This window comes from Cucurbita pepo, chromosome 2 (assembly GCF_057944985.1).
Source record: "Cucurbita pepo subsp. pepo isolate OVF chromosome 2, ASM5794498v1, whole genome shotgun sequence".
In the NCBI taxonomy this organism is placed as follows: Eukaryota; Viridiplantae; Streptophyta; class Magnoliopsida; order Cucurbitales; family Cucurbitaceae; genus Cucurbita; species Cucurbita pepo.
The window spans coordinates 770689-792636 of record NC_141799.1 but is presented as its reverse complement, the minus strand read 5'-3'; the positions used below and the strand labels follow the sequence as shown (position 1 = coordinate 792636).

General features: G+C 39.7%; 5 protein-coding genes, 2 long non-coding RNA genes and 1 other non-coding gene across 8 annotated transcripts; 7 read left to right on the top strand and 1 right to left on the bottom strand.

Annotated features, from left to right (window-relative positions):
* Positions 1–1545: 1545 nt before the first annotated feature.
* Positions 1546–3447, top strand: LOC147793349 (cytochrome P450 CYP82D47-like). Its single transcript, XM_087121799.1, has 2 exons — positions 1546–2611; positions 2690–3447. Exons 1-2 carry the CDS (start codon positions 1673–1675, stop codon positions 3311–3313), a joined length of 1563 nt encoding a protein of 520 aa, XP_086977925.1. The 5' UTR covers positions 1546–1672; the 3' UTR covers positions 3314–3447.
* Positions 3448–5577: 2130 nt separating this feature from the next.
* On the top strand, positions 5578–7291 carry LOC111789321 (cytochrome P450 CYP82D47-like). Its single transcript, XM_087121143.1, has 2 exons — positions 5578–6531; positions 6610–7291. The coding sequence occupies exons 1-2, from the start codon at positions 5593–5595 to the stop codon at positions 7231–7233; spliced, it is 1563 nt and encodes a 520-aa protein (XP_086977269.1). The 5' UTR covers positions 5578–5592; the 3' UTR covers positions 7234–7291.
* A 1387-nt stretch (positions 7292–8678) lies between these two features.
* On the top strand, positions 8679–10460 carry LOC111787666 (cytochrome P450 CYP82D47). Its single transcript, XM_023667684.2, has 2 exons — positions 8679–9674; positions 9744–10460. The coding sequence occupies exons 1-2, from the start codon at positions 8733–8735 to the stop codon at positions 10353–10355; spliced, it is 1554 nt and encodes a 517-aa protein (XP_023523452.2). The 5' UTR covers positions 8679–8732; the 3' UTR covers positions 10356–10460.
* A 1511-nt stretch (positions 10461–11971) lies between these two features.
* On the top strand, positions 11972–13836 carry LOC111789024 (cytochrome P450 CYP82D47-like). Its single transcript, XM_087121731.1, has 2 exons — positions 11972–12974; positions 13048–13836. The coding sequence occupies exons 1-2, from the start codon at positions 12045–12047 to the stop codon at positions 13669–13671; spliced, it is 1554 nt and encodes a 517-aa protein (XP_086977857.1). The 5' UTR covers positions 11972–12044; the 3' UTR covers positions 13672–13836.
* LOC111789025 (protein JINGUBANG) lies at positions 13770–15878 on the bottom strand. The gene has a single exon (XM_023669634.2). It carries the CDS (start codon positions 15335–15337, stop codon positions 13943–13945), a length of 1395 nt encoding a protein of 464 aa, XP_023525402.2. The 5' UTR covers positions 15338–15878; the 3' UTR covers positions 13770–13942.
* A 249-nt stretch (positions 15879–16127) lies between these two features.
* LOC111788015 (uncharacterized) lies at positions 16128–18890 on the top strand. Its single transcript, XR_002814079.2, has 3 exons — positions 16128–16284; positions 16378–16431; positions 18797–18890. It is a non-coding gene; the product is annotated as an uncharacterized LOC111788015 (long non-coding RNA).
* Positions 18891–20090: 1200 nt separating this feature from the next.
* Positions 20091–21739, top strand: LOC147793348 (uncharacterized). The gene is made up of 2 exons (XR_015419767.1): positions 20091–20614; positions 20704–21739. It is a non-coding gene; the product is annotated as an uncharacterized LOC147793348 (long non-coding RNA).
* LOC111789463 (small nucleolar RNA SNOR75) lies at positions 21005–21088 on the top strand. The gene has a single exon (XR_002814361.1). It is a non-coding gene; the product is annotated as a small nucleolar RNA SNOR75 (small nucleolar RNA).
* Positions 21740–21948: the final 209 nt, after the last annotated feature.

Here is a 21948-nt window from a genome sequence, read left to right as displayed (position 1 = left end):
AATAATATCATACCTAACGTAAATTAATGCCACGATTGAACTTATACCTAACCTATTTGGAATAATTTTGTGTAGATTAATTGGTTGTGAATGCGACAACACCCAGCTCCCAAAATTATTTATTTATTTATTTATTTTATCATATGGAATTGATATTATCGATGGAACTGACCTTAGTGGATCTAATAATTATTCCACTTAATCACACACAAAACTTCATTTTCTTAATTAATTTTGAAATATAGTTAATTCAGTTTTAATTTATTAACAAATAACCTTTTGGAATATAAACTCTACAATTTTTTTTTTTTAAATAACAACTAAAATCTGAATTAATTAAAACCATGACAAAAAATAATTATGAAAATAACCTACATAATTTTTTAAAACGAGAAGGGATATAATTGTAAATATAGCCTACAAATATATAAACTGTGATTGATGATTATTAAACTGTGAGGTTGATGATTATACATAACAGGTTGAAACATATGTTAGTAGTGGGCTTGAGCCATTACAAATAGTATCACGGGACGCTAGCCTCCAAGGAGATGGATTGTGGGTGTTGGATGATGGAAGTCCCACATCGACTAATTTAGGGAATGATCATGGGTTTATAAGTGAGGAATGCTAACTCCATTGGTATGAGGCCTTTTGGGGAAGCCCAAAGCAAAACCATGAGCACTTATGCTCAAAGTGGACAATATCATACCATTGTGGAGAGTCGTGTTCGTCTAACATGGTATCAGAGCCATGCCCTAAACTTAATCGTGCCATTCAATCTAACATGGTATCAGAGCCATGCCCTAAACTTAGTCGTGCCAATAAATTGGTAAATCCTCAAATCCTCAAATATCGAACAAAGAACTCCTAAAGAAAAGGAGTCAAGCCCCTCCTCGAAGGCAGTCAAAAATGACTAAGACTCCAAAGGAGTCGAGCCTCGATTAAGGGGAGGCGCACTTTGTTCGAGGGGAGGTGTTGGATGATGGAAGTCCCACATCGACTAATTTAGGGAATGATCATGGGTTTATAAGTGAGGAATGCTAACTCCATTGGTATGAGGCCTTTTGGGGAAGCCCAAAGCAAAACCATGAGCACTTATGCTCAAAGTGGACAATATCATACCATTGTGGAGAGTCGTGTTCGTCTAACAGTGGGATCCCACATGGATTGGAGAGGGAACACCGATCGGTGTGCTAGCGAAGTCGTTGGTCTCCAAAGAGGTGGATTGTGAGATATCACATCGATTGGAGAGATGAGTGAAACATTTATTATAAGAGAGTGGAAACCCCTCTTTTTAGTGGACATGTTTTAAAACCGTATGCTTAACGGCTATAGGTAACCAATCTAAACGAAAAAATATCTGTTACACTCTATTCGGTGGATGGCTCTTATTCGAAGGGTTATCAATTCATGTGTTCACCACTTTGGTTGGTTGTGAACCACATCTTACGAAATACTAGGATACTATTCTTGCCTACCACACGTCAAAACGTATGGATATCTTGGGATTATTTTAAGGCAAGAATCTTATCTTGTGAAGGATGATGGGCAAATTGTTAAAAAGCCTCGGGAAAATTTCTCCTTCTCAAATTATTATTGCACTTCAACCCATAAGTCATTCCATACTATCCTTCGTCTCCGAACGGCAACCAATCCTAACCTCCCCAAAATGGAACTTCCCCACATAGCCTCACCGACCACTGCTCTGCCTCTAATCTTTGCCCTTCTCTGCTTTCTTTATGCTCTCTTCACCCTATTTTCCGCTCATCGCAAGAGATTACCGCCCCAACCCCGCGGTGCTTGGCCGGTTATTGGCCACCTCCCTTTACTAAGTGGACAAGAACCAAATCACACCACGTTGGGAAAATTAGCCGACGCTTATGGACCAATCTTCATGTTAACATTAGGCGCCAACAGAACCTTGATTGTGAGCGGTTGGGAAGTGGCAAGGGAGTGCTTTACTGTCAACGACAAAGCCTTTGCCTCCCGCCCCAAGTTTGCCGCCGCACAGCTACTCGGCTATGATTATGCAATGTTTGGGCTAAGCCCATACGGATCACACTGGAGCCACTTGCGTAAAATAGCCACGCTTGAACTCCTTGCCAACCATCGACTTGAGAAGCTCCGACACATCCCAAGATCAGAGGTTCAAAGCTCGATCCAGAAACTACACCAGCTCTGCAAATCAAGTGATGGAGGCAAGAAAGCGTTGGTGGAGATGGAGACGTGGTTCGGAGAAATAGCGCTGAATACCATATTCAGGATGGTGGTCGGAAAACGATTCACCACTACTTTTGAAGGTAGCGGCGGCGCAGAGTATCGGCACGCGTTGGAGGATTTTTTTAGTTTGTTTACAGCTTTTGTTCCGTCAGATTTGTTTCCGTTCCTAAAATGGTTCGACTTTGGAGGTCATAAGAAGGCCATGAAGAAAACGGCAAAGGTGCTGGACGAGATGCTTGATAAATGGCTCACAGAGCATCGTGAGAGGAGAAATTCCGGCGAAGTGGCGCCGGAAGAGCAGGATTTCATGCACGTTATGTTGTCTTTTATAGACAATGAAGAATTTTCCGGCTACGATGCCGACACGGTCATCAAATCTACCTGTTTGGTATGCAAAAAATCCATTAATTCAAGAAGTAAGTTCAATTTTGAACCCCAGTGACTAAATTAGTTGAAATTTGTGTAGGCTCTGATATTGGGGGGATTTCACACCACCACAACTGAAATGATTTGGGCTCTTTCTTTACTCCTCAATCGTGAAGAAGCATACGAGAAGGTTCAAAAGGAATTAGACCAACATGTTGGAAGAGACAGGGTAGTGAAAGAATCGGATCTGAAAAATTTGATTTATCTCCAAGCGGTTGTGAAGGAAACGTTGCGTATGTACCCTGCAGCACAGCTGTCGGTCCCTCATGAATCCACTGAAGATTGTACAATTGCTGGATATCATATCCCAGCAAAGACACGACTGTGGGTGAATCTTTATAAGCTTCAAAGAGATCCAAATGTTTGGGAGAATCCTGACCAATTTTGTCCGGAGAGGTTTTTGACAACTCAAAAGAATTTTGATGTTAAAGGACAAAATCCCCAACTGATACCATTTGGTTCTGGTCGAAGAATTTGCCCTGCAATGATTTTCGCCCTCCAAGTTTTGCACTTGTCGTTTGCAAGACTTCTTCATGAGTTTGAAATTAGACGACCATCTGAAGAGCCACTCAACATGGAAGAGACTGCTGCTTTGAATATCACTAAAAAAGTCCCTCTTAAAGTCGTCTTAACTCCACGTCTTTCTTATGAAGTTTGTGAATGATTTTCTAGTAGGGTTTAGTTTATGCTTTCCTAATGCATGATCATAATTGCTTGTCTCACTCCTCGTGGTCCGCACATGTAGCTCATAACCTATTTTCATCCTAATACGACACCTAGCAAGCTTCTTATTATCAATATAGGTGGGGTAATTGGAAGACATACAAATTAAATTCAAGTTTATACATGACTTCACGCAAGTGATAACCGTTGTGAACTCTAATCAGAAGCTTCATCGGTCTTTGCAATTATTATGCAAAAGGCACCATCCTTGTCCTCTTCTCATGCTTATGGACTTACAACATTCAAACTTTCTTTGATTTAGATGAGCAAGTTGGGAGACAATGACATGTGAAAGAATCGTATATATATAAAAAATCTAATAGATTTTTAAGTCGTGAATGAAACCTTCTATTTGAACCCTCCAAATCTAATCGGATTTCCACATGAATCAAGGAAAGATTGCACGGTTGCTAGGTATCACACTTCTGCAGGAACACGGCTCTTAAGAACATCTATCATTTTAAATATGAAAAGTTCCGTAATTATTAAATTTAAAACAATATTTGTATATATTTCTACCCTTCATTTTTTTTTTAATGAAAAAATCAATTGTTGATAAATATTCTTCATAAAACCGTAAAACATAGATTGATGGCTAAATTAAAATACGTCTACTAGGGAGAAGTTTCCACGCTGACATTGTCTACTTTGGTCCCTTACATATCGCCATCAACCTCACGATTTTTAAACTCTTAATAGTTGCCTGATAAAACGAGAGTCTGCATAACTCTTTTGCTGACTTTGTGCAGAGAGTATCCTCTGTCTGATTTTCTGTACTGTTGCGTTAGTAGTCTGTACCAACTCCAGCCCCAACAACTGTTTCTTGCCTACCTCCTCCCAGAATATAGGAGTTCTACACCTCCGCCCATATAGAGCTTCGAATGGTGTCATCTGAATAGTTGCCTGATAACTATTGTTGTAGGCAAATTCCATAAGGGCCAGATGCTCAACCTGCGAAGTCTATAACACACGCCCTGAACATATCTTATAGGGTTTGATTAAGTCTTCCGGTTTGTCTATCTGTCTGAGGATGGAATGCAGTACTGAACTTGAGTTGTGTTTCCAACGCCTTCCTTCTGTAACCCTTTCCAGGAGTCATAAGTAAACTTGCATCCCTATCAGACACAATGGACACTGGTATGCCATGCAAACGGACCACTTCCTTGACGTGTAACTGGGCCCATTGGTCCACTCAATAAGTGGCTTTATCTGGAATAGAGTGGGCTGCTTTGGTCAATTGTCTTCAATGGCCCAGATGACGTTGAAGTCTCGTCGAGCTTTCGGTAGTATCGAGATGAAATTCATACTTATTTCCTCTCATTTCCACGCCGGAATACTCCGCGGTTGCAACAACCCTGGTAAATTAAAGGGAAAAAATCATTAATTAATTAAGTAATTTCCTAATTTTATTCTCTAAGAAAATAAAAATCAAATCAATAATGTTATACCTAACATAAATTAATGCCGGCCTGACCTTATACCTAACCTATTTGGAATAATTTTGTGTGGATTAATTTGGATTGTTCAACTAAGATGACATTCGGGAAATTATTATTATTATTATTATTTGGAATTGATATGATTGGAGCGAATATATATATATTATTGGTATAGGTAGTAAATTTCGATTATTTTAAGTTTTTCTTAATTATTCTACGTGAGATCCCACATGGAGGGTGTGAAAACCTCTCTTCAGTAGATGTGTTTTTAAACTGTGAGGTTGACGACAATACAGGTAAAAACAAATAATATCTGCTAGTGGTGGGCTTGAGCCGTTACAAATAGTATCAGAGTTAGACACGGGCAATGTGTCAGCGAGGACGCTAGCCTCCAAGGGAGATGAAATGTGAGATCCCACATGGATTGAAGAGGGAACACCGATCAATGCGCCAACGAGAACGCTGGCCTCTAAAGAGGTGGAGTGTGAGATCTCACCTCGATTGGAGAGAGGGGCGAAACATTTATTATAAGAGGGTGGAAACCCTCTTCTGACTAGACACGTTTTAAAACTATAAGCTTAACGACTATATGTAACTAAATCACTCTTATTCATGTGTGGCATCTAACAACATACTCTAAATTTCCTTTCCTACCGCACATCAAAACGTATGGATGTGTTGTAGAATTTCTCCATCTCATATTATTATTGCACTACAACCCATAAATCATTCGACACTATCCTTCCTCTCCAAACAGCAACCAATCCTAAACCTACCCAAAATGGAACTTCCCCACATATCCTCACCTACCACTGCTCTGCCTGCAATCTTTGCCCTTCTCTTCTTTCTTTATGCACTCTTCACCATATTTTCTGCTCACCGCAAGAGATTACCGCCCCAACCCCGCGGTGCTTGGCCGGTCATCGGCCACCTCCCTTTACTAAGTGGAAAAGAACCACATCACACCGCGTTGGGAAAATTGGCGGACGTTTATGGACCAATCTTCATGTTAAGATTAGGCGCCCACCGAACCTTGATTGTGAGCGGTTGGGAAGTGGCAAGGGAGTGCTTTACTGTCAACGACAAAGCATTTGCCTCCCGCCCCAAGTTTGCCGCCGCACAGCTACTCGGCTATGATTATGCAATGTTTGGGCTAAGCCCATACGGATCACACTGGAGCCACTTGCGTAAAATAGCCACGCTTGAACTCCTTGCCAACCATCGACTTGAGAAGCTCCGACACATCCCAAGATCAGAGGTTCAAAGCTCGATCCAGAAACTACACCAGCTCTGCAAATCAAGTGATGGAGGCAAGAAAGCGTTGGTGGAGATGGAGACGTGGTTCGGAGAAATAGCGCTGAATACCATATTCAGAATGGTGGTCGGAAAACGATTCACCACTGCTTTTGAAGGTAGCGGCGGCGCAGAGTATCGGCACGCGTTGGAGGATTTTTTTAATTTGTTTACGGCGTTTGTTCCGTCGGATTTGTTTCCGTTTCTGAAATGGTTCGACTTTGGAGGTCATAAGAAGGCCATGAAGAAAACGGCAAAGGTGATGGACGAGATGCTTGATAAATGGCTCACAGAGCATCGTGAGAGGAGAAATTCCGGCGAAGTGGCGCCGGAAGAGCAGGATTTCATGCATGTTATGTTGTCTTTTATAGACAATGAAGAATTTTCCGGCTACGATGCCGACACGGTCATCAAATCTACCTGTTTGGTATGCAAAAAATCTATTAATTTGCAAAGTAAGTTCAATTTTGAACCCCAATAACTCAATTAGTTAAAATTCGTGTAGGCTTTGATATTGGGGGGATTTCACACCACCACAACTGAAATGACTTGGGCTCTTTCTTTACTCCTCAATCGTGAACAAGCATACGAGAAGCTTCAAAAGGAATTAGACCAACATGTTGGGAGAGACAGGGTAGTGAGAGAATCCGATCTGAAAAATTTAATATATCTCCAAGCTGTTGTGAAAGAAACCTTGCGTATGTACCCTGCAGCACAATTGTCGGTCCCTCATGAATCTACCGAAGATTGTATCGTTGCTGGATATCACATCCCAGCAAAGACACGACTATGGGTGAATCTTTATAGGCTCCAAAGAGATCCAAGTGTTTGGGAGAATCCTAATGAATTTTTTCCCGAGAGGTTCTTGACCACTCAAAAGAATTTTGATGTTAAAGGACGAAATCCCCAACTGATACCGTTTGGTTCTGGTCGAAGAATTTTCCCTCCAGTAACTTTTGCCCTCCAAGTTTTGCACTTATCGTTTGCAAGGCTTCTTCATGAGTTTGAAATTGGACGACCATCCGAAGAGCCACTTCATATGGAAGAGATTGCTGCTTTGACTATCACTAAAAAAGTCCCTCTTAAAATCGTCTTAACTCCACGTCTTTCTACTGAAGTTTATGAATGATTCTATGATAAATAGTAAAAAAAAAAGAATTAGTAGATTGGTTGGGTTGATTGAATAATGAATCTATCTTTCTTTTTAATTAAGTTTATAATATTTTAATTAGATGAGTTAGATTTTTGTTGGGGTGGTGTTTAGTAAATTAATATAAAGTTATCGGTTCATATTAAAATATGTTCAAGTCACGCGTTTTTATAGTTCAGTTTTTCAAAGTTTATCATCTCATGAGATATATATCTCTTATAGTTCAAACGTACCTTAATTAGCTATTTACAAGTCTCTTTTATCATCAATATCACCCATCTATATATCTCAAGTGTTTAAGGCCGGACCTCGTCATAGTTTCAACTCATAACTCTGATCATATAGTTATGAGCACTGTTTCGAATTTTTTAATAGGGTTTAGTTCATATTTTCCTAGTGTATATGGTCATACACATGTTTGTCTCCTAACATGATCTTCACATGTGACTCATAACCTATTTTCATCCTAATACGACACCTAGAAAGCCTCTTAATATCAATATAGGTGGAGGAAATCATTGTAGGCTCTAATCAAAAGGTCTTCGCAATTATTGCGCCATCCTTGTGCTCTTCTCATGCTTATGACCTACAACATTCAAACTTTCCTTGATTTAGATGAACAAGTTGGGAGACAATGGCATGTGAAAGAATCGTATATATTATAAAAAATTCTAATGTATTTTAAAGTCGTTGTGAATGAAACCTTCCATTTGAACTCTCCAAATCTAATTAGATTTCCACATGAATCAATGAAAGATTGCACGGTTGCTAGTTACCACACTTCTAAAAGGAACACCGCTTTTAAGAACATCTATCATTTTAAATACAGAACACGGCTTTTAAGAACATTTATAATTTTAAATATGAAAAGTTCTGTAATTATTAAATTTAAAACAATATTTGTATATATTTCTACCCTTCGTTTTTTTTTTTAATGAAAAAATCAATTGTTGATAAATATTCTTCATAAAACCGTAAAACATAGTTTGAAGGCTAAATTAAAATACGTCTACTAGGGAGAGGTTTCCATGCTAGCACACCGTTCGATGTCTGACTCTGATACCATTTATAACAGCTCAAGCTCGCTACTAGTAGATATTGTTCGCTTTGACCCGTTACGTATTGTCATCATCATTTTAAATGTGTGTGCTAGTAATGGTAATTTCACCAAGTATATTATATTATATAGGTAAGTGTGTAAAATTGACTTTTATGTAAAATAAAATCATTAAATCTTAACTCTAAATATAGAAATTCAACAATATTTATAATTTTATATAAAATAAAACTAAATAATTTTTGTTACTCAAAAAATAATTAATAGGAAGGATGACAAGAATTCAATGAAGAGTTAATATTAGAACAGCTGGATACCATTAATATTAAATTCACCGAATATTGTGGTTAATATTATCCTCACCAATCTGTCAGTCAATGGCTCAACTTCCCATAGAAACGTTATTTCCCACTTCTCTCTCATGGAACTTCCCCACACCTCCTCATCGGCCGCCGTCGCCGGAATCTTCGCCCTTCTCATCTTCCTCTATGCCCTCTTCAACATATATAAAAGACTCAGCTCTAATCCAAAGAGACTCCCACCGGAACCCGCCGGAGCATGGCCGGTGATCGGTCACCTCCATCTACTAAGCACAACAGAGCCAGCCCACATAACGTTGGCCAAAATGGCGGATGTGTACGGACCAATCTTTACATTAAGGTTGGGCATGCACAAAGCCTTGATTGTAAGCAGCTGGGAGATAGCCAGGGAATGTTTTACGACAAAAGACAGAATCTTTGCCTCTCGACCAAAGCTTGTCGCCTCAAAGCTGCTTGGTTATAACTACGCCATGATGGGGTTGAGCCCTTATGGCTCACACTGGCGCCATGTTCGTAAAATGGCCACTCTCGAGCTCTTCACGAACCACCGCCTGCAGCAGCTCCAACACGTTAGGGTGTCGGAGGTTGAAAGTGCGATTAAGAAGCTGTATGAGTTATGTGGTAATGGAAAGGAGAAAGCTTTGGTGGATATGAAGACGTGGTTTGGTGATATTACTCTCAATACCATATTCAGAGTAGTGGTCGGAAAACGATTCTCGACGGCCGTGGAGGGTGGCGGTAATGATGAGTATCGGAAGGCGTTGAGGGAATTCTTTGAATGGTTTGGAGTGTTTGTTCCTTCGGATTCATTTCCGTTTCTTAAATGGTTGGATTTGGGAGGACATGAGAAGGCCATGAAGAAGACGGCGGAGGTTTTGGATGACGTGTTTGATAAATGGGTGGAAGAGCGTCGGAAAATGAGAGCTTCCGATGAAGCGAAGACGGCGGAGCATGATTTCATGGATGTCATGCTTTCTACTGTTAAGGATTGTGATGAACTTTCGAGCTATGACGCTAATACCGTTATCAAATCTACGTGTTTGGTACGTTTATTTATTTTATTTTGTCTGAGTATATAAACGGTTTAATTAAGTTGTTTGGAGCTTGTGTAGGCACTTATATTGGCAGGTTCGGATACGACGACAGTTACGATGATATGGGCTCTTTCTTTACTACTCAACAATCCCGAAGCACTCGAGAAAGCTCGGCTTGAATTAGATGAACAAGTTGGGAGAGAAACACACGTGAAAGAATCAGACGTGAAAAATCTTGTATATCTCCAAGCAATTGTGAAGGAAACGTTACGTTTGTATCCTGCTGGGCCACTTGGCATCCCTCATGAATCCATAGAGGATTGTACTATTAATGACTACCATATTCCGGCGGGGACACGTTTGATGGTAAACATTCAGAAACTTCAAAGAGACCCACGAGTATGGGAAGATCCTTGTGAATTTCGACCAGAGAGATTCTTAACAAATCACAGAGATTTCAATGTTAGAGGACAAAGTCCTGAGTTCATACCCTTTGGAAACGGACGGAGGATGTGTCCTGGAATCTCATTTGCCCTTCAAATTATGCATTTAACGCTTGCAAATTTACTTCATGGATTTGAGATTGATAGGCCATCTAAAGAGTTATTGAATATGGAAGAAAGCGCTGGTCTGACGAGTATTAGAAAAGACCCACTCGAGGTGGTTTTAAGTCCACGTCTCCGTCTTTGATATCCACTCAAGATTGTTCATCTAGTTCAACTTACGCCTTCCCAAATGTTTCTTGAATAATACTATCAATAATGAAAATAATTAGCATTCAAAAGATTTAAGTGATGAACCTGAACTATTGGTTTATGTGTAATTAATACATTGAAAATAATGTTAGGAATAATTGTTATATTAATCTTAATTATCGTTCTCATTTAATTAAATTCCTAAATGATGGTCCATTCAAGAATGTTAATATATATATATATATATATATATATATATATTATAGTTAATTTTGAAATTTTAATTGTAATATTTAAATTAATGATGTTTTAATTATTAAATAATATATCATACTATTAAAATTTAAATTTTTAAGATGATCTTAATATGTTTACTTACAAAATTGATTGAATTATTATGATTTCTTATAATTTTTTTAGTAAACATACTTTTGTAAAATAAAAACTTTAAAATAGCTATTTTTTTAATATGATAAATGCGTAAAAATTACAAGCACGAATTTCTTTTTCTCCAATTTCCGTAAAAATAAATAAAAAATTATCGTCTCATTTTCCCTTATGAATGTCTCTAGATAAATATGGAGGAGAATCCCTTTTGGTGTGAGTACCAAGACATAAGGTTTTTTAAATAAAAAAAAATTATGAACTAATATTAACCATTAAAATTATAGAATCTAAATCCTAATTTTCTTTAAATTATTAGAATAAATTTATAATTTAACTAGCTTTTAATATGATAGGATAATAATAATATTGTTAATAAATAAATAAAGACAATAAAGACAACAAGTAATAATATAATTTAACTCATTATTATTCTTTTCATGTATTTGTAATTTATTTGATTATAAATAAAATAACTTTCACACCATTTAAGTATGGGGATTAATCAAACATTTTTAAAATCCATAAAACATTGTATCGTCCAATCAAAACTAGATACGAAGAGATAAGATTATTTGAATGATCATAAATATGTGGTTCCCTTTCCATTCTTCCACTATTTTTTTACTCAAATATCTCTACGTTCGTACTTATTTTGTATCTGACGTGATATTACGTACTTTTAACGTTAACTATGATAACATGAGATAGAATTTATATGGTTGATATGCCGTTTCTTTAATTAAAATTGTCGTGGGAAGATTATACGATTTCTAGTAATTGCATATTTTTGTCCATACGTACTTTGTAATCTTCAAAAGCTCTATTATGTGGACCCCGTTCTTGATTTCAATCGAAAAAGATCTTTCACAAGTTGATGTGTATTGTTGTTATCATTTAGAAATAGTCCAAAGATATACGTTTTCAATATTTCAAATTCTTTCCGACTCTTTTTTCCTATGTTTATCAATGAGTGATTACTATAATTATAAAAATTCTGAAACTTATTTTGGAAAGGAGAAAAAGAAATTAATTATTTTATGATTATATATTATTATTTAATTTTCTTAAAAAACCAAAACAAAAAACTTTTATATAAAAAGCTTAAAAGATTTTCTAATTTATGATTCAATAACACCACTTAATTTGTGATAACAATCACGAGATGAATTATTGCGATAAATAAAATTAAATCATTTATATAAAAATCTCCACTTAATTTGTTTTTGGAGTCCGGAGAGCCATCTAGTCTCTTATATAAACCACCCCTTCCCACCGCTCAATTCGCAAAGCAACCGGAATGGAACAGCTGCCTCTCGCCGGAATAATCTTCGCCCTTCTCTTCTTTTTCTATGCTTTCTTCACTATATCCCGGAGATCCGCCGCTCATCGGAAGAAACTCCCACCGGAGTCCGGTGGCGCCTGGCCGGTGATCGGCCACCTTCATTTGCTAAGTACAAAAGAGCCAACTCACATAACCCTTTCAAAATTGGCTGATAAATACGGACCAATATTTACATTTCGGTTCGGTATGAAAAAGGCCTTGATTGTGAGCAATTGGGAAATAGCAAAAGAGGTTTTTACTACAAAAGACAGAATCTTTGCCTCTCGACCAAAGCTTGCAGCCTCAAAGCTGTTGGGCTACGACTATGCCATGATGGGATTGAGCCCTTACTCTCCACATTGGCGCCATGCGCGCAAGATAGCCACTCTTGAGCTCCTCACAAACCACCGACTCGAGCAGCTCCAACATATCAGAGCGGCAGAGGTTCAAAGATGGAACAACAAACTATATGAATTATGGGTCAAAAGAAAAGACGAAAAATTGGTGGTGGAAATGAAGAATTTGTTCGCTGACATAACGCTCAACACCATATTCATGATGGTGATCGGAAAGCGATTCTCCACTGCCTTCGACGGCCACGACGGTGAAGATTGCCAAAAGGCATTGAGGGATTTCTTTGAATTGTTTGGAATGTTTGTTCCATCGGATTCGTTTCCATTTTTGTGGTGGTTGGACTTCGGAGGACATCAAAAACGCATGAAAAAGACAGCAAAAATACTCGATGGGGCGTTCGAAAAGTTCCTCAAGGAGCATCGCCAGAGGAGAGATCGTGTTAAACTTGAGATGAAGGAAGAAGACTTCATGGATGTCATGATCTCTAGGGTTAATGAAGATGGAAACCTTTTCAGCTTCGATGGTGACACAGTCGTCAAAGCTACTTGCTTGGTAACTATTTTAGTATTGTAACTAAAACAAATTAATTTTATTAATCAACAAGTTTTGGTTCAAATTTATGTAGAATATGATATTGGGTGGATTCGACACTACGACGGTAACAATGACGTGGGCACTTTCGTTACTCCTCAACAACGAAGAATCGCTTAAAAAGGCCCAATTTGAATTAGACGAACAAGTCGGGAGGGAAAGACAAGTACAAGAGTCTGATGTGAAAAATCTACCGTATTTACAAGCTATTGTTAAGGAAACTCTACGGTTGTACCCAGCTGGGCCGCTCTTAGTTCCTCATGAATCTATGGAAGATTGCATAGTTGCTGGTTATCATATACCAGTTGGGACACGTCTTATAGTTCATGTTCAAAAGCTTCAAAAGGACCCATCTTTTTGGGAGGATCCGTATGAATTTCGCCCGGAAAGATTTCTAACGACTCAAAAGAATGTTGATGTTAGAGGACAGAGTCCTCAATTGATACCGTTTGGAAATGGACGAAGGATGTGCCCAGGGATCTCATTTGCTCTCCAAGTTATGCATCTTACACTTGCAAACTTGCTTCATGGGTTTAATATTGGTAGGACGTCAGAAGAACCGCTTGACATGGAGGAGAGTTTTGGATTGACAAGTGTTCGAAAAGCTCCACTCGAAGTTGTTTTATCTCCACGCCTACCTGCTCATGTTTACGTGTGATATTAAAAACAAAAACTAGTTGAATAACAAAATCTACATTGAAAGAATTAAGCTTAGTTTTGTATGAAGTTGTAAGGGATAGAATTAAGGTTGGAAGGTGGAAGTAAAAAAAATATGATTAGTAATGTTTAATGATGAATGTAATGACATACAAGTGGAGTGTTAGATCTGTTCCACAATATACAACAGAAGAGGAGGAAGGTGAGTACACACTTTGAAAACATCTCAAAATCTTGGAAACATTCACTCTCATTCTCCTTCACAATCACTTTCACGGTCGTTTACCTATGCTGGCTGCTCTGGTGGAAGACGTGAAGCTGTTTTCTGATGGTATTGAGTCTGTGTCTGTCCCGAACTGCTGCTGCATCATCGCTACACCATTCCTGTCCGCCGCCATCTCGGACACGCGCCACACCTTAATCGACTTGTCCAAGCTTCCACTGTACACCATCCACTGTTTGTCCCCATTCTTCGATGACTCTTCGTCCACTTCTGCTGCCAAGCACTTCACCGGCCCACCGTGTCCCGATAGCACCGACAGACATGTGTGGACTGACCCATCTCTACGCCATACGCATATGGTCTTGTCGGCGGAGCCACTGAACAGCATACACCCCGCTGCCACCAGACACAGGACAGTCATCTTATGCGCTTTTAGAATGCCGCCGTGTGCCAATTTCTCTTTCCTTTCCCAGAAGTTCACCATCCCATTAGATGACCCACAGTAGACAAACGTTCCGTCTTCCGTGATTGCCAGCGCCGTCACTGCACATTCCTGCTTCAACAGAGACTCCACCAGAGTGTGCTTTGTTGCCTTCCCTTTCGCCTCTCTTTGCCAGACCTTCACTGTCCCGTCCGCCGAGCCGGTAAACACCAGCCCCTCCACGCTCGCCACCACCGAATTCACCGCATCGTCGTGCACATTCAGTGACTCCAAGCACTTGGAGTCTGAAATTCTCCAAACCTTTAAAGTTCTGTCCCACGAAGCAGAGTATAAGAGGAGTTTGTCCTCTGTCAGGCTCAAACAGGACACTGCATCAGAGTGCTTGATCCACAAAGCCCTTCTACGCCCTCGACCTTCCACGTAATTGTTGGGGTTAATTGAGCTTTTGAAAATGTCTTTGAGCGTTGGCAATGTTCCAGCTCGCTTATGATCACTTGGGTTCTTTTGGGACACCTTCCAGACGCGGATTTTGCCGTCTTGGTGTCCGGTGAAAATCTTCTCGCCGGAGATTATAATGGCTTTCACCAACCCACTGCTGGATTTAAAAGCGGCATATTCCTTCAAATCCTTCCAAACTCGAATGTTCTTACTGTCGGAGCCAGTGTAGAGAAGCTCCCCTGCAGCAGCCAAGGAATAGATATGGCCCTCTTCACGAACAAGAGAGCCAATCAAGCCATTTTGTGGGCCGCTGTTTTCTTCCACTTGAGACCAGGGGGATTTAGCGAACATGGAGGTCTGATTCCATGGCGACATTGTCATGGGAGAGCCTTCGCCGCTAGTACGACTCTGGTCGTAATAGGCGTTATTGCCGACGGAAGCGCTGCTGTTTCTCATGGCGAAATCATCGTCTTCGACGCTTAGCGTGGTCGAAATGTTGGGGTCGGAATGTGCCATGTTGCCACCGTATTTGGCTCGAGGAATGCTGTCGGCGTCTTCAAACATGTTGTGGAAGCCTTAGCGGTGTTGGGTGTACGCTTCTCTGACTATGCCTGCTCCGACCTGCTTTCCTTCTTTTGCGGATCAAAAATATATTTATATGAATTTCCACTTGAGAAGTGAAAATTTCATATAGAAAGAATGTTGAACCCCAGAAGGCTAATGATCCAAAGCACACCCAAGTTTAAAATGGGTGCTGTAGGGGGTGAAATTGAGAGATAAGGGAGGGGAGTATGCTAAAAATGGAAGAGAAAAAGATAGCAAATTCGAAAGGGAAGGGCGCAGAGCCAACCAGCTTTCAAAAATCTGTTATTTTGGACTGTGTGCTGTGGCTCTGAACCTGAATGGGGTGGGCGTAAAAGTAGACACCCTTGTGTTTGCCGTTGATTTGGTCAAAATTATCTTGTTATTGTTCTAATCATCCACATTTTTGTCTTTGTAGAATCGTGGGCCTATTGGGCTATAAAAAGTCAGTGGGTTGAAGCAGCCTCCGAATATGTTGTTGGGCCATAGGCCCATACTGTGCCTGATTTCTGGCGGGTTAGGGTTAATCCCAATGGCCGTTATATTCTCCCGCTAAATAAATGGGATCAGAGACGAGATTATATTCTCCGTTCCATTCCTATCTCCATTTAATATAAATATATTATAATATATATATATATATTAAAAAAATAAATTAGTTAAAAATTTAAATCATAATAAAATATATATTTTTTAATAAAAATTATATTAAAAAATAATATTAAATAGAAAATATTGGCCACCGTGAACCGGGTCCCCACCTCGTCGTTTTCTAACTCCCTTGCGAAGACTCGCGTGTGTCCGAAGCATTTTGGCGGGATTAGGGGAGTTTGAGGACAAGTTGCTCTGCTCTAAAGCCCTAAAAATATGGAGTCGCAATCCTTCTGTCGTAGGGCTTCCCCCTCGACATTGATCGCTTTCATCAACTGGTTAGTGCTTGTTTCGAATATTAATTTTATGATCGTCCTGTCATTTGGAAGTAATGTTATAGATTTGCTCTTCATTTCTTCTCAACCAATTAGGAAACCGAGTTCGAGAGAGGAGGCAAGGAGTACAGCTTCAATTTTCGCCGAAATGTATGTTTTCAGTTTGGTGCCATTTTTATTCTTGTCTATGTGCGTGTGTATATGATTTGTTCTTTGTGGATCAGTTTGATAAGAGTTAGTATTGGTTGTGAGATTTTTGCTATAATATTTGGCTGGGTATGTGTGGAAGAGGAAGAGAGGGGCGTTGATGTGCGTGGATGATTCTAACTGGAAGGCTAAATTAGAATCATCTAGAGAGGAAACTGATGTAGTGTATGTTAGTAGATTGAATGGAGTAGAGGCATTTCGTGGGAAATCTGGCTCAATCTCATTTCATGGCTTGACTCACCTGTTGGTAGAAGAGGGTAAATTAAAGACCATACGTGCAATTCAGCTCAAAGAGGAGGAAAGAGGATACTTGACAACAACTTTTGTTATAGCTCTTAGGAATCACGACTTGCCACAATGGTATGATATTGTCCACTTTGAGCATAAGTTCTCGTGGTTTTACTTTTGGTTTTTCCAAAAGGCCTCATACCAATGGAGATAGTGTTCCCTTGCTTATAACCTATGATCATCCTCTAAATTAGTCAATGTGTGACTCCCTCCCAACAATCCTCAACAATAGTTCCATTGTTTTCCGTGTATGTAACTTGGCCGATGATTGGCTTGCCTCCGCTTGTTACCATTGTTAAGGATATTTAATACTGAATTATAGTTTACCATCTATATTATATTTGATCTTTTATTAAAGGCAAATATCTTTCACTAGGGCTTAGCATAAGTATCTTTCCATTTATTACTCGTTCCATATCTTTTAAGTTATTTGATTATAAATAGAGAACTTTCACACCATTTAGGTGCGGTAGTTTTAGCAAATATTCTCATGGTATCAGAGTCCTTTCGGTTTAGTAACCCGATCCTTTATTTTTAACGGTTTCTGAATCCTTTACTCATCTTCTTCTCCACCACCAATGCCAGCTTTGACGCAGCAGGGGTAGTCTCCATGGCTGCCGTAGGCTGAGTCTATTGATTACTCTTTGACTTCACCCTTTTGACCTAAAATCACCCTTCACCATACTCTGTACATACAACCCCACATTCTCCAACACAATCAAGTCGCCGCCAAAAAACCCTAATCCTTCACACAATCAAGTCGCCGCCAAATATTCTCATGGTATCAGACCTTCATCCTTCACAAAAACCCTAATCTCAGAATCCTCATACGTGCTCTCATCGGAAATATACAGAATCTCAAGAAGTCTATCGACCTTCTATAGAGATTTACCCTCGGAATCTGACGCCGCACTGGCCTCTTCGCCAACCAAGTCGCCGCCAGCCTCCTCGCCAAAATCGGCTCCTTCGCCAACTGTGGCGACTCTTCCGGCTTCAACACCATCTTCGGCCTCCACTCCTGGTGGCGTGGCTCCCTCTTTGTCCATTGGACTTCACCACCTGCTATGGCTCTGGCTCCGCCTATTGCTCCTTCGCCAGCCTTCACTCCTGGGAATGGTGGTGCTGTGAATAGAATCGTTGTCCATGGATCTATCATTGTGGCTCTTCACCCACTTCTGATGGTCTCTTTATTAGTAAGTTAAAATATGCTCGAGATATTCTTACTCGTGTTCATTTGCTCGATAGCAAATCAGTCCACAGAGTGCAAACCCCACTCCATCTCCGCCCCTCTCTTTCTTCGTCTAAAATACACCTAAAGTCCACATTCTTAGTTTATGTGGCCTTCTTCCTCTCTTGTTTCTCTCTTCTTTATAGTCACCATCGAATCCTCTCTTTCTATTCTCTTTCTTCCTTTGGGTTCCCCCTTCTCCTTCGTGGGCTAGACATATTCTCGTCGGAGTCAAGGCAACATCGCCGTTGAGCGACGATCCCCTGTAGTTTCGACAGCCAAGAAAATGTTTCTCTATGTCTTCTTCGAACCAGGTTGCTGACATCTTCACAAAAAAGTGTTTCTCGATCTCTCTTTGAATTTTTCAGATCCAAGTTTCACGTTCGTTCAAATTCGGCGCTCAGCTCGCGGGGGTGTTAAGGATATTTAGTAATTATAGTTTACCATATATATCATATTTGATTTTTATTATAGGCAAATATCTCGAATACTGCTTACCATAAATATCTTTCCATTTATTACTCCTCCTATATCCTTGTAATTTATTTGATTATAAATAAAGAAACTTTCACACCATTTATGTGTGATGGTTTTCTCAATAGTGATTACGTTTCTGGTTGGAAGTATCGTTCCCTTAGCATTTGAAACCCATCTTGATAGGCGTGGCTCATCTTGTTGCCCACTTGTTCCAATTATTTTGTAGGTATTTCACCTATAGTTATAACTTATAACTCATTCCTCGTTCCTTTCAAAGAGTAAATTAGATATTTTACAAACTTAATCATCTTGCAGGTTTATAGAATTTACCACTTGACAAAAGCTGCGCATTTTATAGAGAGGCTGATGTTCCAAATGAGAGGGCTTCCCACCACTCCAGACTTGTTGGAAAAAAGTGGAGCCCTTTTTGATAACCTTTAAGTCCTATGGGTGGTATGTCTCTCGTCGTTAATGACTTTTCTTTTGAGGCTTTTTCCTTCCAGAACTGTAGTAGAGAAGTTTACTACTTTTAGGATTGGTCAACTCCTAACAACGGTTTATTTTGTTGCAACTAGTTCTAGTCTCTAGGACATTGGAGAAGGGAATGTTACTAGTTTGTAAGATCCCACATCAATTGGAGAAGGGAACGAGTGACAATAAAGACGGTAGACCCCCAAAGGGGATGAATAGTGAGATTTCAAATCAGTTAGGGAAGAGAATGAACCATTTTTTTTATAAGGGTGTGGAAAATTCTCCATAGTAGACTCCTTTTAAAAACCTATAGGAAAAACCCGAAAGGGAAAACCTAAAAAGGACAATATCTGCTAGCGGTGGTCTTGAGCTGTTATAATTGGTAGCAAAGCCAGATACCGGGCAATGTGCCAGCAAAGAGGCTGAGCCCTAAAGGGGGGTGGACACGAGGTGGTGTGCGAGCAAGGACGCTAGGCCTCAAAAGGGGTGGATTGGGAGGTCCCACATCAATTGTAGAAGGGAAAGAGTGCCAACAAACACGTTGGGCCTCGAAAGGGGGTGGATTGAGAGGTCCCACATCGGTTAGGGAGGAGAACAAAACATTTTTTATAAAAGTGTGGAAACGTCTCCCTAGTAGATGTGTTTTAAAAACTTTGAGGAGAATCGTACAAAAGGTGAAGCCTGACAATATCTACCAGTGATGGGCTAGGATTGGACTTCGGCTCTTCTTTATATTTATTAGTTTATTAATCCTCAGCTTCATTGAATTCTTACATCTACTCATTGGTTAGCACTTCATTGAATTCTTACATCTACTCATTGGTAGCCGTCAATATTTTACTCATATAACCATCACAAATCCCATGGTTCTTAATCCTAAGATGTGAGACGAGGTATATGCACTCAATGGGAGAGAAAAGTATTCTGTGTTTTCTATATTTTATTGATGTGTAGTGTACAGTATTTATACGCACTTGATACCCACAAATTAGGTTTTGAAGAGGAGAATTTGGGTGGAGGCCCAAATTCAGATGGTTCACCTCACAAAAAGCGCGTGTCTCGAGCGATTGTGCTCACTTGTTCTTCAAATCTTTCAAATCTAGGAAATAAGTCAAATTACTATATTGGCTAAAATCATGGAGAATAAAGAAAAGTCTATTGGGCCGAGGTCAGCCCAATAGGTGTGGGCTGACTTGGGCCTTTTCAGAAAAAGGTGTGGCTGAAACATGGAGAACAAAGAATAGTCTATTGGGCCGAGGTCAGCCCAATAGGTGTGGGCTGACTTGGGCCTTCTCAGAAAAAGGTGTGGCTGAAACATGGAGAATAAAGAATAGTCTATTGGGCCGAAGTCAGCCCAATAGGTGTGGGCTGACTTGGGCCTTTTCAGAAAAAGGTGTGGCTGAAACATGGAGAATAAAGAATAGTCTATTGGGCCGAAGTCAGCCCAATAGGTGTGGGCTGACTTGGGCCTTTTCAGAAAAAGGTGTGGCTGAAACATGGAGAATAAAGAATAGTCTATTGGGCCGAAGTCAGCCCAATAGGTGTGGGCTGACTTGGGCCTTTCAGAAAAAGGTGTGGCTGAAACATGGAGAATAAAGAATACTCTATTGGGCCGAAGTCAGCCCAATAGGTGTGGGCTGACTTGGGCCTTCTCAGAAAAAGGTGTGGCTGAAACATGGAGAATAAAGAATAGTCTATTGGGCCGAAGTCAGCCCAATATGTGTGGGCTGACTTGGGCCTTTCAGAAAAAGGTGTGGCTGAAACATAGAGAATAAAGAATACTCTATTGGGCCGAACTCAGGGCACTAAGAAGGGGCAATTTCGTCTTTGAATGAATGAGGCGTGAATTGGGACGATAAGCCCTAGCCTCACTCTGCCTATAAGTAGACTGCGACCAGAACTAGAAACTCACCTTCCGCGCTCTCTTTACTTGAACTTCGCCGCCCGTATTTGTTCTTCGTATTTCTGATTCTTGATGGCTTAGGGTTTTCTTCTCTCGATTGAATTTTTCGTAGTACTTTGTAGATGATTAGCAATGTGGAGGTTTTTGTTTCTCTGTGATGATGAACAATGATGACGAGTCCGATTCTAATCCATTCACCCGTGACGACAAAACGAGGCATTTGTCTGAGAGAAATCAAACCTCCATTCTTTTCTTTTATCAAATGGTTTACATTTTTTTATCTTTCTCTTTACGATTATGAGGTTTTATTGAATCTTTTGTTGATGATTTTCCTTCTATTTGATTGAAACTGGTTGTTAGATTTAAGCACAAGTGCGGCGATGATGAGAATACAGACTCTGGTTTAATTGAAACTGAGATTGTTTCTGTGAGTATTTCTCAAGCACTTTTGAGCCGTTTGTGGGAATACTTGGATGAATCTATTTCCTGAGTGTTTCTTTCAAACGCAATAAACCAGCCCACGACATTCTTGTCTGTCTCCGATAAAAACTTTCTATGCATTTAATAAGACGATCATCCAAAATCCTTCTGTTTGGAGTTATTTTTCGTACGAAGTTATTTTTCTAAAGTGGAGTAGTGGAGTTTGAATATTTAACCATCTAGTCATGTGCAGGTTCGTTCTTTGTCAAGTTTCAAGTACCTTGATTTGGTGATGTTACTTGGAAACAGAGCGTGTACACAGTTCTTCTGCCTGTTCCCAACTGCTGAACCTTTATTTGTTAATAAAGCTTGTCGTGGCTATGCCCATCCAAATCACAATGTGTATGTATAATAAATTTAGTATTGTTTATGAGAGGAATTCAATTTAACCCTATATTTATTCCTTCATCTATTCCTTTCTTAGTACCCATTCCATGTCAACTTGTACCATTCCATGTCAACTTGTCAATTATGTTAGGAACCCTCGTCTTTTCAACGTCTGACAAACCTTCTTGTTAAGGGGGTATCCACACTAAATTGTAATGTATAATGTGCTCCCAAGAGAACCCATGAATACGATTATCTGTTCATTCTAATTACTTGTATGTTGTCG